A 16,494-nucleotide genomic window follows, 5' to 3' on the forward strand; every position below is an offset into this window, starting at 1 on the left:
TGTTAATCTACTGCCTAGACAACAGCAAGGTACTCTGTTTTCCAAGGTAGTGGAAACTATATTCAGCTACACAAAGACTTCTGGAGGAGTTAGTGATAACCCCTCCCCCACAGCGTATAAATGCACCGCTTTCATGGTGTCACACCTGAATAACTGGGCCAATCTACATTTTTGCCTCTGACAAAAAACTGTTAGAAACCTTAGGTAAGATGAGAAGTTGTTAAATGATCTTGGGTTGAGTGTATTTGTAATATGGGTTTCTGCTGAGAGTGCAGAGAGTTACCTTTGTTAGTACTGTTTTGTCTTTGCGACATGGGAGAGGACTAAACCTGTAGTCAAATGCTGACTGTGATACAACAATAAGATCCATATTGTCCCCACAACTATTTGAACAGAAACTATTCACTGGGTGAAACAAAATTCCATTCGAATTGTATGTAGACTATCGGCGAGGGGCAAATTATTTTTGTATCCACAATTAACAAACCCATGCATCTTAACTGGGCAAATAAACCCAGTTAAAATGCATGGGTTTGATAATAGGTTACTGTACGTCACTTCAAAAAAAGTCAGTGGTCAAGAAGTTTTGAGTAGCCTACAATCGTTTTCTTATATAACGCTGTTTTAATTTGATTTATTTATGTCCTCTGTGCATTTTCTTAAATGTTGCTGCCATATGGTTTTCACAATACCACAAGTGTAAATCAAAGGAAAATAATAATCAGTAGTCATAAATTCGCTGGCCAAGTCGCATGCAAGACTACAAAAGGAGCAGAAGGAAGTCAAGTGACTTCAAATGTAGCTATCATTTTTGTATGGCACGAATAAAAATTGTAATGTAAGATTTGCTCAAACATATCGCCAGAGCTCTGAACAGTGGAGACGCCCCCAGGCAACATCATTCTCAAGCCAATGTGATGCATCGACTTGGTGCTTGCTTGCTAGCTAGTTAGCTAGCTCAGAAGCAAGCTAATTCACTATTCGGATGAGAGGACTGTTGTCAAACGGCGTTGTTGATTTGCATCACTTCATTTTTCAAGCTAATTAACAAAAAAATATTGGGTGGTGTGTGGTGAAAATGTATGGTTGACATTCGCTTTTAACGTGGAAATTGGCTCTATAGCATAGTCCATCCAGGTGGCTACAGTAACTAGCACAGCTATTCTATTACTGTAGTAGTAGCCTAGTGTTATTTGCATAGCGATCTACTAGGAATCTCCGGAGCAAAGACTATTCAAGTTGGCAACTGTATGAAGGTGGCGACGGTGGCCATCACTTAACTTGTCAGATCTATGCACAGTAGCCTACACAGTGATGAGGTATAACTACATTGGCTAGCATGGCCACTCTGCTACACTGTAGCGAGGCAGTATAGTTGGCCAGTCATCAGCTGTTTATTTGAATGGTCAAGATTCAGACTGACTCGTCTCATTTAATTATTGAATACGATCTGACAATCTGTTCATACGCTTATTAATGCAAATGTAATGATCTGAACTTACCGAGATCTTCCATGGTGCCTGGAATACACTCCGAATCAAAACGGCTCTTACGGTTGGGTAACGTTAGTTACCAATAAGCCTTGGTCGTACACAGATCTTAGCGCAGAATGCAGGCTAGAAGTTTTCAAGTGGCGTAAGTAATTATCTAGCTGGCACTAGTTTTTTTTAGCTACATACTATAAGAGAGCATAGAACCCTACTTTGGGACACGTAGCTCGCCCCCACCTGGAAGAGCCTCCAAATTGACCAGTCCATAACTCGTCAAAAATAATATTTTTTTATCAATCAAGATAACATCAAAGTGACATCTAGTGGATGATCAACAGGAACATCTTTGATGCAACAGACCCCTGGCGATTTAGTCTACCAAGTAGGCCTATAGCCTATGCCATACAGTCTCAGAGTAATTTACATTTAGTCATTTAGCAGACACCCTTATCCAAAGCGACTTACAGTAAGTACAGGGACATTCCCCCTGAGGCAAGTAGGGTGAAGTGCCTTGCCCAAGGACACAACGTCATTTGCATTGCCGGAATCGAACCGGCAACCTTCAGAGTTCGTCTGATTCCCTAACCGCTCAGCCACCTGACTCCATCATTTAGAGCAAAGTCTGTCCCAGAGTTGAATTATCATGGAAGTAAATTGTGATGGAGTATTATCTTGAAAGAGTGACATACTGCAACATACTGAGTTGGAGTTCCTTCCCAGAGAAGATCTAACTATGGTGGTAAAACCCAAGACACATGGGCTATACTTAGACAACATCCACAGACATAGGCTAGGTCATCACTCACCAACTTTGAAAAAAAAACTCAGACATTGCCTCAGTTTCACTTATTTATTTTGACCATCAAACTAATCATGTTCATGTTTTAGTGTAGTCAGCCTTCATCCGAGCATGAAGCACATTTCTAATGTTTAGGTGCAGTTCGATGGGCAGATGTGATGCTCTCTGTAACGTTGTTGTACAAATCTCAAAAATAAATTGTGATCAGAAATTCCTTGAAATAAATGTGTACATTTGTATATTCAATAATAAGAGGCAGCAGTTGAGGTGATGTTCACAAACTTTATACATCAGCATGAATTGTAAGATTGTCCAAAGTAATAAAATCCCCTGTAATGAAAGCAATCAGTCTGCTTTTATAGTTTCAGAATTCAGGACCCTCTTCATTTCAGACCACTCTTATCCTAATTACAGAAGGATGGGTGCAATCAATACTGGGTGAAAACCTGGGTGAAACTGTGTGCTGCGGTTCAATCAATCAAAAGATTAAGAAAGATTCACTCGTTCTCCCAAGTCAAATGTGCGACCATGCATGGACTTTCCAGATTTACAGTTTGGCCTCTTTTCTCTTTAACTCTGAATTCATCTCATGTACATTGTTCCATACTACTTCCTTAATGATTTTAGTTGACTGCCATCATTTTAATAAGATTCTCAGTACAATGTAAAACTTACATCTGATTGTTTTTACCATCACATTTATATCACTTAAAGCCAACCAACAGGAGCAAAAAGAAGAAAAAAAACATACTATTGTATGCAGGGCTGCAATGAAGTAACGCTCCAGGACATTGACCCAGACCAACCCACAATAACTGTGGCTGCAGCACCTCCTAAACACACCTGCAGCTTGTAGTACCACCATCTACTGCAATCAATATTAGTATAATTATGTAAGACACAGGTAGAGCCGAGTCATCCGCTGATGTCTATTGACGATCTGAACGGACGAACAACGATGAATGATGACACGACAGCAACTTGGTAGAGTCCTAGCAGGAGAACACACACACACACTCACACAGACACACAGACACACACACAAACACACACAAACACACACACACTTGAGAGAGATAGAAACAGGGACAAATAACTACAAAACACTAAAAATTTTAGTCGAACAGTAGCCTACAGTAATTCATAAATACAAAGAATAACAATTGTTGAGAAAAATAAACAGCAGTTTGAGTTGACAATGTGTAAGCTGTTCTGAAATCTTATGCAGGCAAGAAACTGTGTTCACTGGGTCGTAAAAGGTATGGGTGTTGGGTGCACTGTAGGTTGGATTAGTGTGTACTCAACACAGCACTTTTGAAAAGCAAGCCGAGCGTGACATTTATTTACCACACCAATACATACAGCTGGTATTGGTGTCTTGAGTACCAGACACAGACAGGACTTACACGCCTTCACTCAACTAACACAACATATCCCATTTTAAAGGACGTGGACAGGGTATTTACGAATAGATAAAATCAAATTTACTGACAGTTATTAAAACAATGTGCATTCAACAGCAAGCTTTTAACGCGTCGCATAAATATAGCCTAGAGTCAAATGATCCGTATTGTAATCCTTTACCTCCTCACTTCACTCCAACCAAACCTGGAGCAGTCCAGAACATTTGGGTGAACACAACGTGTCAGGGACTAATTACGGGCGAGAGTAAAAGCATATACCTTAAAGTTCACATGTTTAGACGTTGATATGCTCAATTACGACGAAGCAAAATGGTTCTGCCGCCGATCAATGCACCATAACATCTCCCCACCCTCAGAATACGAATACACAAAATGTTTATTAGCTCTCTCCTGTGTCCATATTGGACTGATGTACACATTTATTTGGGAAAGGAAAGGACCTCCGTCACACATTTACATTATTTTTAAATATTAGCCTACATTTTTTTTTACATGTTATTCATTTGGCTGAAGTTTCTGTCAAAAGCGATGTCCGAGAGACCTATTGATTTAAACACTATAAACTCTAGAGGGCAGTCACGCAGTCACTTTTATAAAACATTGGCGCTTTTGTGCTACCATAACTAGTCCAAGCCCCCACCCCTCGCTCCTCGACTTGAGGCAAAGGCCCCGGTGGTTATATAGATCGTTTATATATGGATATATGGATATATTTGGATATGTATTTGGATATGTTGTTTTGAGTTAATAGAATATAATCGCCGGAACGAGCTGGGTACCTAATATCACTAAACTACTCCGGGACAGTTGCCTCAAGCCGAGCAAGGGGTGGGGGCTTGGGTACTACCCTATCTATGGCTACTACGTCTACGCGCCAATCAAAGCAGAATTCTGAGCGATTATGACAAAACAATTTGGAATGTTACTGCAACAGTATAAACATTTTGAAGTTAATCTAAGTAGGCTATGCATGTTCTTCATTTGTGTTGGACTTTTCTTCTAAGGGATTCAATGCATGTATTTCTATGGTATTCATCCTATAAAACGACTACATAACATTCTAATTGAATTTTTTTTTCTTGTGCTGATGAATACACCTGCAGTAGGCCTACATATTCAGGTAATATAACAATGTATAGTTTCAAAATTAGATATGAAATATGTATGTAATCTGGAAATATGAATGTAATCTTGATGTATACATTCCAATAAAGACCTACTCACTGGATAACATGAAACCCGAAAAACTTAAAGATGAATATCAGCGCATCCTGGCAGACAGTGAGCAATATCTCACCTTTATTCATAACTACAGAGAACAACTGGTTTCTATGGACATGAAGGTAGGGATGAATGTGTTAAATCATATTGTTTGTTTTTATTAGTATACTATTAAATAGCTTATATTTATTAAGAAAATAGATAAGATAGATTGCCTATAAAATGATAATGATACATTTTGTATCAAGGGACTTGGTGAGATAGAAAATGACTGCACTGTTCTCAGGCTGGTTCTTTTTTCCTAAGATGAAAGACATTCAGTCTAAAGTGTTGGATGAAAAGAAAAATGTAGGGGACAGGATCCAGACCCAGAGACGACCCCTTCTTCAGTACAAACAGATTAGCATAATGGAGGATCGCGTTAAACAGGTACTATGTTTATCTAACTGAGATGTGTAATTTAGAATCTTGTCATGCTCCCAAATATACAATTAAGTAACCAAACACCAAAGCCTTTTTTTTCTTCTAAAACTCCTGTTTTTAAAAGTAAATGTATCCATCCTGGTCTTGACAGACGAGTTTTTGCAAATTGCTCAGATTCTTTTGCCCCTAGTGGTTAAAAACTGTAGACAGATTTTGTGGCGAAGAGGTTAGGTCTCCATGCTGGGTCTTATTTTGTCATCCCAGGGAGTATTTTAAATCAGTACAATCCATTAATCCATCACTTGACCCATATGAGACACAAATTCTGTAAGTTTTTGCCTGTATTTGCTTGCCTAGTTTAGATAACTGTCAAATATTTTAACACTGTGATTTTGCAGGCAACCACCAAGTTTAACAAGCTGCTTTCTAGAAACCAGGTGTTACGCGATGAAATTGACCACCTGCGTCTCCAGAGAAACAATTTTACTAAGATATACCTGCAACTGAAGAGAGAACTTGAGCATCAGAATAACACCATGGAAGATCTAGTTGAGAAGTCTGTCCTGGCATATGACCAAAGGTCAGGTTACGGGACTGTGTGTGTGTGTGCGCGTTTCAACGTTTTATTGTTTGAAGTAGTGAAAACCTGCCTGTGATTCTTTTGCGTTGATATTGTTGTGTCAGATGAGGACTGTTTTTCTGGTTCCAGGTCTGAGGCGTTGGCTCGGATGCTCGCTGTGAGGGAACACAGCAAGAAGGACACATCCCTCTGCCACACCGAGATGACTGACCTCAAGAGGGTCATTGACCACGAGATCAAGCTCCGCAGCTTCATGGTCAAGAAGTTCCAAGACGCTCTGCATATGGGCAAGGACGATGAGGCCAAAAAGAAAAGTATGAACTATGAGTCTGATGACATATTCCTTATCTTGAACCTCTGGTTACTTCATAGTATTTTTTTAATTGCCCCAGAATTGGAGCAAGTACAGCGGGAGCGAATGGGGGGCGAGAGCCTGGAGACCTACCAGGCCGTGCACCGGCTGATTGTGGAGGTGGCCAGAGAGAACGACCTGCGACAGATTGGCAAGGCCTTTGTTGAAAACGAAGGGAAGAGCTTTGCCTACTTCAACTTCATCAACGAGTTGAACAACAAGAGCACCATGCTGAATGACCGCATCAACAAGCTCAAGGTCAAGGTCACACTCACTCACAGTTCATAGTATTTTACACACAGAAGGAGTTGGGAGTCAGTATGTGTGACCAGGCGAGCATCTAATAGTGAGTTTCCTCACATGCAATGCTGTGGTTTGTGATACTTGCCTTTCTACAGAATGACATCCTGCACATTGAGCTGGACAATAAACAGTGTGTTGAGCTGTGGTGTGGACAGGTCAAACAACTGGAGGTGAGAAACCTGCACAAAGAATGCCTAGCGTGAAATTATTTGAGTTTAACCATTTTTATTTAAACATATTAATGGTAGTCTGAAGGTATTTTCCCTTCACAGATTTGTATGTGCTGCTTTGGTTCCGTCCATCCATATTAAGTTTGATTCTATCAGTACTCACAAAGCACATGTGTGGCCCAGTAGTTATCTTGTCTTACACCCAGATCAATATTATTCCAAACATACACTCACACATATTTTATGTGATCCAACAGACCTCTGTTGTCAGTACGCTTATTGTTCGCAAGGACAAATGTTGCCTAATAAAACGTTAAATTAGGTGAAGATAACGCTAGCCAATCTCTAGCAACTTTAGGCCATTTGGATTTGTTTACTTGACACCCATTCTATAGAATACATATGATGATGATTTAAACCTTCTATTAATTTGAAAATTGCTATTTCATTCTCTGTCTTGTCTGTGTGTCTGACAGGGAGAGCTGAAACAGAAGTGTGAGCTGACCAACTCTCTAGAGGGCCAGCACATGGGTGTACTCAAGTTCCTGGATGAATATAAAGGTGCCATCGGTAACCTGTTTGCTAAGATGAAGTGTGATCCCTCCCCTATCACGGTGAAGCTAGGTTGCAGCGCTGAGGTCACCAATGACAACGTGGTTCAGTTCATTGGTAGGTGTGAGAACCATGCTCAGCTGAGCCTCCCATTGAAAGGCTAGGTTCTGACAATTATGTAAATATTTACATTTTATTCATTTAGCGAGTGCTTTTATCAGTAAATAGTGCAAATAGAAAGGACAGCAGAAAATTGCAGTATTTCAGGGGTTAGAGTTATGAAACGGTCTGCATTTACCAGTCATAGTTTAGAGTTACCATCTAAACCACCAGGCATGGTGGAACATGCATGCAAATGTACAGTAAATTGACTGCTCATTAAGTCTTCAACTTCACTTATAAAGACTCCCTAAAGAGGGATTTATGTTGTTTAAAAACCTCTTAAAGGGTGTCCTTCAAAAACTGACCATGAGAAGAAGAAATTACACTTAATGTTTCCAATATCACTTTTTATGTTTCGAATATCAATTTTTAGACCAAAGGCAAGCGACTGAATAATGTAAAAATCTGTCAAAGAGTGAAAGGCACTTTATTAGGTACATGTTAACTTGGGTTTTGTGTTCCTATGCTGCCCAGGTATCCTGGAGGAGCAGATGCATGAGCTCCTGATGGTTCTGGCCCTGTGCAGCTTCACGCACGCTGAGAAGATGGAGGTTCTTCCTCTAAACCCACTGTTGGCCAGTTGTGACCTGCTGCCTGGTGTGACCCACTCCACCATCGAAGCTCCGTGTTCCTCCGCCATGGACGACACCTCCACAGACTCCCTGCTGGGCCTGGGTTAGTGCCAACGCACACCATTCTGGAGAACAGATCTAGAACCTTTTTTGAATGATCCTAAACTCCATGATGCAACATGCAAGTGCAGTTTGTCCCTGTAAAAAATGTGTTACAGGCAGTGAAGTGCTGCTGGATTTCCAGAGTCTGCGTGAGCGAGTTCTTTCCTGTGTGATGCGCACCGAGCAGGGCAAATCTCCCAGGGCACCTTCTGCACAGCTTCGAGGGAAGAAGAAGATGACGGGCTTCAACCCAAAGTCTGCCTAAAGAGCTGCAGCTCACATCGTACTCATTATCAGTCCTCATTTGTGCCTGATATCTGTGAGACGACCATAGTCATAATAAAACAATATAGCATTAGTTGATTTGTACAGTCATATTTCAATAATTGAAATGCCAAGTATTTTAAATTATGACATTTTTGTGTCATCGTCATTTAGTCCTCCATTTTGCTCCGGTATCACTACAACATATTTCGACTTTGCGGTGTATTTAAATGCAATCTTTATTTGTGCATTTGAGCCTCTATATTTCCTAAATTGATGTGGTGGTATTTTTGCATACATAACAAAGACTCGTTGTTCTTCATGTTAAAAAATGTCTGGACAGTAGCCTATCAGCATGGCTCGATAGTAACCAAGACTATTGTACCACACCTACCTAGTGACAGAGCTGTAGAAATACAATATGGTGAAATCGTTGTGGGACCCTATAGTTCGTGTCACCTCTACCAGACCAAGGATTTCCTGAACAGCAAAATACACACGGATCAGTTCATTCTTAATTATAATTTAAAAAGTCACCAAAACGTAAAACGTCTTTGCACAACAATGTTTTCATACAAAAAACAGGAAAGTTTCTTTTTGTAAATCACAACATCATGCTATTAGTTAAGCATAAATAACAGTGTAGTGAGAGAACTAAATCATTCATATCCAAAACCAATGGCTGGAAACTTTGGAGAGTTTGATTTGGTGAAACTGTCTAAACAAAGCTCTCTGCATACAATCACAGTGCCATCAAGGGCTTGAAATGCTTCCCTGCTGGTGACCTAGCTGGGCCAAACAAGGCTCTCACCTCTGTGCCCAAGGACTCCGGGTGGAACCAGCTCAGTGGGTTAACAGCTCGAGGGGATCACTCACTGGCATCCCGCTGTCTGCTTCTCCACATGTAATGTTACCCTCTTCACATCATCACATGCACTAAAATAACACTTTGTCTCTCCAGACCCCCTGTTTGGACTGTAGAGGGATTAGCCCACCTCGATTCTTGAAGCCCCTACACCTGTTGGTCAGAATCAGTGCGTGACCTCAGAAGACAACCATTTCTGCCTCTCTTCTTCCTCACTCGGACACATGGGAAGTGTATTCCTTTCTTCAAATCTAATTTCATTTGTATAGCACTTTTTATTTGTAGAGCCCTTTTTACAAGCAATGTCACAGATTGCTTCACATATGCCCATAGAATTGTCCCTCAACGAACCTAAACTCTCAAGGAAGGCCAGCAAAAACTCCCAGTAAAACTCATTGAGAAATAATTGAAGAAACCTTGGGAGGAGCAATTAAGTGAGGAATCCCCTCCTCCAGACATGGTTTATTCTGTTCTTCTTCACTGGAGAGCACTTCAGTCTGCTTGTGCAGGATCATCCTGCTAACACTGTATTATCAGACGCATTTCATTTTCATACCTACGGACGTGTATACAAGACGTTGTGTCAAAATATGTATAAATGTTTCAGATTTAATCTACCGTCTCAAATTGCATTCATGTGAATGCATTGGGACGTCGAAATGTATTCTACTGCAGAATTCCTGAGAGAGGCCACACTGTTGATCAGCCATACGAAGAAGCAGACAATATGATGTTCCACATCCTTACATCAACTCCACCAGCAGAAGCCCCTGCCTCCTTCTTTCTTTTCAGAGAGTGCTTCCAGCTGTACTTCAGGTCTTGACCCGTCACCAACTTCTACATGACAGAATTCACCTTCATCAAACAAAGCAGCCAATCTGGACATTCCAAGACATGTCAATCACAGGATAATCAAGAAATGATGTCTCCCAGGCAGCAGTCATGAGCTGTATTTCCTGAACCCCGCCCCTCTTTCCCAAACTGTCCTAAGAATTAGCATTGTCTTGTGGTAGGTTGATTTTGGGATCATATCCAATTGTTTTGTGTCTATCAAAATGATGTCCAGCTGTCCAGTCAAAATACCATAGTTCACATTCACTGTTGAGTGTTAGAACTCTGTGTGAAACAGACAAAATCTGATCCTCATTGCAGCTCGACCTTAGATGCTAGGTGACCTAGCATAGCAGACAACAAGCCATAGTCAGCAAGTGTAAACAGAGAGAGAGAACTAGCTCTCTCTGAACAGACCACAGAAGATGCTGGCTGCGTTTCTTCTCCCAACTCCCCTGAGGTGCACTGGCTAAAGTGCTTTCCTAAGGTGGGAACGGGTTTTGCTCCTTTTACTGCGTATCAGAAGGTTTGAAGTTCAAATCCCCCCATAAATGTTGTTTGGATGAAAGAGTTTGCAAAACAAATACTTTAATATGGAACAGAAAGCACAGGAGCCTTTTTCTTTTTTTAGATTACACTTTCTGAGAAAAGATTCCTCTTGAATTCAAACCATCTATTATACCTTTAATTCATATTGAACTTGTTTATTAACTTTTAATAGTTTTTGATTACTTTGCTTTAACTTGTTTATTGTTTATGTATGTTTTGTTAACCCAAAAGCTAAATGTTTGTTCAAGTATCTGCAGTGAACAGGGACAGTGAACGTTCACCTTTCTCCTGCGTTACAGGCCAGAGACCAATCACACCTTTGTCAGCATCCACAGTAAATGAAACTCCATACTATATATCTCAACCAATCAGATTGTGAGATTGGTTGAGATATACTTCCCACTATACAATGGAAGGTTCCAGTTTAACAATTTGGTGTGTCAACAACATTTCGTAAAATGGGTGTCAACCGAAGTACAGTACAGTAAGCAATTAAACACTTTGACATCCAAGTTACAATTTATTTACTTGCACAAAAGAAAATAATTAAGAACGGCTGCACATTATTGAAATGGGAAATCTTTCTTGACTTCAACAGGTTCATCAGCAGTTTTTCACTGCTCATCTGACATACTCAGCAGTCCATATTATTAGACCCCAATTAGCCTAACATGGTCACCGGTGTACTCTTCTGGCCTGAGGATAAAATACTGGGGAGGGAAGAAAGGATTTGCTAATATGATTGACAGCAAAGTAAGCAAATAATAATCCTCAATCTTATCTTTGTTCCAACTCTCTATTTCTGATTTCAGAAGTGGGCATGTGCTAGACTGCTCAATAATGTGGGTGGATTCAATCCTGGTCCTTCTCCTCTCCATGTGTGATGACGTGCACCAAGTTTTTGTAGTCCAGATTTCCAGCCACATCTGGAGGGAAGGCCACAAACATCTGCTCCATCTAGGACACAATCAAGAATATTGTGTAATACGATAAACTTTCGGCAACTAATTTCACTAAAGTGAACACAGCATTCTGACTATGAAGGCTGGGTATCTAACCTCTTCAGGTGAGAATCTGTCGGCTTGCGTTGTCAGCATCTGTGTCACGCTGAGTTGGAGAGAGAGGCAGTATTATTCGATTATACGGTCTAACTTAAATTGGTTCATGGGCTAGTCATGAAAAAGGACACGACAGTACATTGCAGGAATGGCTATTCTCATGCTGCATTTGTAAAATCAGATATGCTTTACAGGCCCCTTTGTACAGTCCAAATGCACAAATGTAAGAAAATATTATGTACTGTATATACTTACTGATCCTTCCGCAAGACACCTTTTCCCTCTGGGTCAAATACTTTAAAAGCGTTGAGGATAGTGTCTTCTGGGTCAGCACCTGGGGAGACACAGCTGCTTATCAAAGCTCCTTTAAAGAATTACAAATCTAGATTAAAGATTCAAATCAAGATTCAATCATATCTTACCTTTAAGTTTCTCCCCAAACATTGTGAGGAATACGGTAAAGTTGATGGGGCCAGGAGCCTCCTTAAGCATTTCATCAATCTCCTCCTGCTTCACGTTAAGACGACCTATTACATGCACATGATTAAAATATGTATTTGTTTGTGCCCTACAAGACAATAAACCAAACAATATGACAATCTTACAGAAAGGGTGAATTTACCATTAACAAACACAACAAGCATGGCAGTGGTAGTTGCCCTAACACAAATAATCTACTGTAGTACTGCAAAAGTGTTCTTTCATAATATGAAATATTCATTTTGTAAGGTGTGATTATCTATTCAACTTTACCTATATTAAAGAAAACTATGCCAGGTTGATTAAGATCTCAATACTAATAGGCTACTGAGAAATAAAGAACAGTAAAATGTAACCAACCCAGTGCAGCAAAGGTGTCCCTGAGGTCATTTTTGTCTATGAATCCATCCCTGTTCTGGTCCATAATGGTGAAGGCCTGCCAGAATGGAGGTATACATGTAATGTATTATTATCAGTGACCTATGCACTTTGTAAAGCTCTCTCTTGGAAGTTGCTTTGGATAAAAGTGTCTGCTAAATGAATAAATGTAAATGTTTGACCAATGCAAGTTGTCAACGTGGTTGTTACTAAAGAATTTTGTAAAAGTGTAAGGTTTAGTGTCAAACATCAAATTAGATAATTGTTTGCTTTTGTGATTAGAGTCTGTCTTTGTTGGTTAGAAAAATCTAAGTCAAATATTGTGAAATTATGTATATTTCCCACCTAAAAGTAGAATTTCAAGTTTTTTGGGGTTATTAATGTGTGGTCAACAAGAAACTACAACAATTGACCAGTCTGATACAGGTGAGGATGAAGTATGATTTCATATTAAGCTTGAACAGCTGTGTCAAGGTTTGTGTTGAGGGCATGGGCACTGTTGGGTTGGGGTAAGTTGTCACAATACCTTGCTTATCAAATACCGAAAATAATACTTAAAACTAAAATTCAAGAAGTTAACTAAAACCTACAAACTTACTACATTACTAGATTAATGTTACATACATAATTAACAAGATAGTGCTTTGCAATATTATACAATGATATTACATTCACTGTTTGTTTAGAACTTATTAGACATGCATTTGAATGCAAGGGCGAAATAGTCAATCAAACATTGGGGGGGACAGCTGTGGGACTTTCTGTGTTGGGCTTACCCCACCTATATTCATTCACTCACAATGTCAGTTAAGAGCTATTAATGTCAGTTTGGTGTCCTGTACCTTAAATCATGTTAAATTAACTACTACTCTGTTAATAATGTCTAACATCTCCATAAACATACTTTTTTTTCCTTTCCAAAGAAATTACAGACGTCAGCTGTTGAAGTCTCGTTTTTTGGCCACTACACTGCGAAATACAACAGCAACGCAATTCCATAGGGATGAAAATGATTAAGGAAGAACGAACAAATGGCAGGACTCTAAAATAACTTGCTAGATAGCCCAATTCAGAGAACAGGAACGTAGCCCAAAACGCTGTCAAAGCTTTGACTAGTCACTGACTTATCGCAGTTTGCTGTAAAGCAACATCCTGTATAGGTATTGCAATCTAAATTCGCACTAATTCTACAATTCAAAATTCTAGTGTAATTCACAGTCGTTATCTCAGGGATTATGTTAGCCAAATACTGGATATTTACCATCCATAAATATGTCCTAAACGTCTGTCTGATGTCGCACTGCTAACTCACTCATTGACGTAAAAGCTATAGGGAAAACATGACATGGAGAAATTTCGTTAATGTGTAAGGCAAGTCAAATGGATTTGGGAAATGGACTGGCCGGGATTTGATATTTTCGGAGCTGGACAGAAAGACGTAGGCTAGCAGCCATCAATATTGCCCGCATAATCATACAGTATGAACAAATTGGGGGGGACAAATTGTTCTTCTTTAAATATTGGGGGGGACGTGTCCCCCTGTCCCCCCATATAATTACGCCCTTGTTTGAGTGAGAATGCTTACACATAAATTTAAACCTTTCCTGGTTACGGCAAATACGTTTTGGCCCAGGCAGAGGGGTTCTATCTGAGGTACAACTCCCTGTTCTAGAGCAGTTAGATACATAAACGAGGCAGGCAGTGAAATTGCCCCAGTGTACAGCCACAACACAGACAGTCTGGAGGAGCAGGGATAGTGAGTGCAGCAGCCATACACAGTACGCAGGTCCATCACGATGTACTGTTATCATTGAGTAAGTATGTGTGCCCTGTGAACGCTTATTGTTGCCGTATAATTGTCACATGCAATTAATAGTGTGCATATTTTTTACGCACAAAAATAAAAAGGATTTGAATGGAATGACTTCTATTCACATGTCACAGGCTTCACCATCAACTACAGCATTTGCCTCTCTAGTTTAGAAATAAAATGTATTATTATTAGTTTAGAGCATTGTTGCTAGGAATATATTTTTTACTTGCTGCTCCCTGCGGTTTCTAAGCGGCATCCAGGGCATGTGCCTTTTATCTCCCGCCTAATCACTGATGATAGGCTCGGAATATCTGGCCAGGGTTTAAAGAGTGAGACTGCATGTATCAGATGCCTGGCATTCATTCATTTCATGCATAAAAACAGGTGTGCATACAGTACAGTACTCAATCATGTACAGAACATAAGTTAATGTAATGCTTAATGGAAAGTTGAGCTATTGTAGGCAAATTGAAGACATTGGTGTCTCACATTTACATGCATTCATTTAGCAGACTTTGTACAAATAGTGCGCCTAGTAGGTGCAGCAGACGAGGCCAAGAAGAGCACAGTTAAAAGTATTACAGTGGTTTGTGCCAAGAATGGTCTGTAGAACTCTTCGCCTAACAACTGCATCAACAGTGCATGGCTGGTAAAGTTGTTCGAGTGGCGGACACACATCCTGATTAAGAACACAGAATCCAAACACAGAGCTATGACTCCGAGATGCACAAATAACACCACAATATATTGGGCTTGAGATTCTCATGAAGATCATTTCATGTCAAGATGGTTTTGTAAGGTTTGTCTGTGTAGTGGCCTGTCTACTGTGTCTCATCTGTAGATGAGAAGAGGGGACGTCTCACCTCCTTGAACTCCTGGATCTGAGCCTGCTCAAATATGGAGAACACGTTGGAGTTGGCCCCATCCGCCGACCTCTTCTTGGCCTTCTTGGGCGCCTTTGGGGACAGGAAGAACAGAGAGCATTCCAACAGTTACACTGAAACTCAACTTTAGCATTGCTCGCTGTCTCATGACAAGGATTGGTCATCTATCTACATGAAGGGAATTAGCATATATATTCACAACTTTGTATTCCATAATGAGTTGATCAAATGTTTTCTCATTTCAGAATTTCAGATAATCATCTGTCCATGCATGCCTATTTAACAGTGTTTCACTTTTTCATATAAACTGTTGAAACTATCTCACTGAATAAAAGAGAGCATCTTTAGTTCAGAATTCCAAACATTATTCCTGTTCACTGTTCATTCAAGTTCACAACCACAACAATATAAAACAGTTTACCAGGAACTTACCATAGTCACAGGAGGGAGGTGTCCAGAACAATGACAAACTCCAAAATGCCAGTGAACAATGGAAAGTGACTGGGTGGCTTATGTACCCAGAGATCTCATTTCCACTGGATGATATTAATAAACCATGCCTTCTTTAGGAAGTGACAGGTAAGTGACATCCCCCACAGTGGTTTAGAATAACAGGACTTTACTTGCTGAAGGTTACAAGAATCTACTGTAATCTCTGTTCCCTTTAAAAAGACAAAAGATTCTTTCCTGTGTAATAAAAATGCTGATAGATGAGACTGACTGAGTTATACAATTCCTGTTAGGTGCAACAAATTCATTTTGAAAAAAACAAATTATAACATATGTTAATAAAATGTTTGGGACCAAAAACAACACAATCTATATGTTCACATACTTTAGAATCAGGTGGCATCCATTACTCAGCTCACTAGAACTCCCTCTTTATGCTCATGTGTACGGAAACAAAGTTTTGAAGTTTTCATAATTCACAAAATTTTTATTTAACAGTTAAACCATGCACTCATTACAATTAATGCAGAACATGTTATTTTGCCAAACTAAAATACATTTCTGAATGTTGAATTAATGTGTCAGTAATATGAGTTACAGAACATTGCAACAACTCCAAGACACAAAAGTGTTAAAGGGACAGTGCACCCCAAAATAAAAATGATTAAATTATTGGCACCCCTACATTTTATGTACAAATCAATAAAAAAATCTAATACAAATGTATTTGTATAGCTCTTTTTACACGCAAGCATGTCACAGAGGGCTTCAC

General features: G+C 39.7%; 4 protein-coding genes across 4 annotated transcripts in view; 2 read left to right on the plus strand and 2 right to left on the minus strand.

The window, feature by feature from the left end:
- The window catches only part of LOC124471327 (paxillin-like), a 24,918-nt gene extending 23,162 nt beyond the window's left edge, over positions 1-1,756 (minus strand). The window contains exon 1 of the mRNA XM_047025801.1: positions 1,503-1,756. Within this exon, the coding sequence (XP_046881757.1) occupies positions 1,503-1,515 (13 nt within the window). The 5' untranslated portion in view covers positions 1,516-1,756. The remainder of the gene's footprint in view (positions 1-1,502) is intronic.
- Positions 1-8,441, plus strand: part of LOC124471329 (coiled-coil domain-containing protein 63-like) — an 11,342-nt gene extending 2,901 nt beyond the window's left edge. The window contains exons 2-11 of the mRNA XM_047025805.1: positions 4,817-4,833; positions 4,928-5,056; positions 5,241-5,363; positions 5,756-5,937; positions 6,067-6,251; positions 6,330-6,547; positions 6,688-6,762; positions 7,239-7,431; positions 7,951-8,151; positions 8,267-8,441. Of these exons, the coding sequence (XP_046881761.1) occupies positions 4,946-5,056; positions 5,241-5,363; positions 5,756-5,937; positions 6,067-6,251; positions 6,330-6,547; positions 6,688-6,762; positions 7,239-7,431; positions 7,951-8,151; positions 8,267-8,415 (1,437 nt within the window). The 5' untranslated portion in view covers positions 4,817-4,833; positions 4,928-4,945 and the 3' untranslated portion in view covers positions 8,416-8,441. The remainder of the gene's footprint in view (positions 1-4,816; positions 4,834-4,927; positions 5,057-5,240; positions 5,364-5,755; positions 5,938-6,066; positions 6,252-6,329; positions 6,548-6,687; positions 6,763-7,238; positions 7,432-7,950; positions 8,152-8,266) is intronic.
- Positions 1-16,494, plus strand: part of LOC124471292 (NACHT, LRR and PYD domains-containing protein 12-like) — a 1,476,309-nt gene that overhangs the window by 229,195 nt on the left and 1,230,620 nt on the right. The gene's annotated exons all lie outside the window — the stretch shown is intronic.
- Positions 11,167-15,790, minus strand: LOC124471389 (myosin regulatory light chain 2, ventricular/cardiac muscle isoform). Its single transcript, XM_047025882.1, has 7 exons — positions 15,705-15,790; positions 15,252-15,344; positions 12,558-12,633; positions 12,140-12,244; positions 11,973-12,051; positions 11,718-11,766; positions 11,167-11,616 (listed from the first exon to the last, which is right to left on the minus strand). Exons 1-7 carry the CDS (start codon positions 15,705-15,707, stop codon positions 11,512-11,514), a joined length of 510 nt encoding a protein of 169 aa, XP_046881838.1. The 5' UTR covers positions 15,708-15,790; the 3' UTR covers positions 11,167-11,511.

This window comes from Hypomesus transpacificus, chromosome 9 (genome assembly GCF_021917145.1).
Source record: "Hypomesus transpacificus isolate Combined female chromosome 9, fHypTra1, whole genome shotgun sequence".
NCBI lineage: Eukaryota > Metazoa > Chordata > Actinopteri > Osmeriformes > Osmeridae > Hypomesus > Hypomesus transpacificus.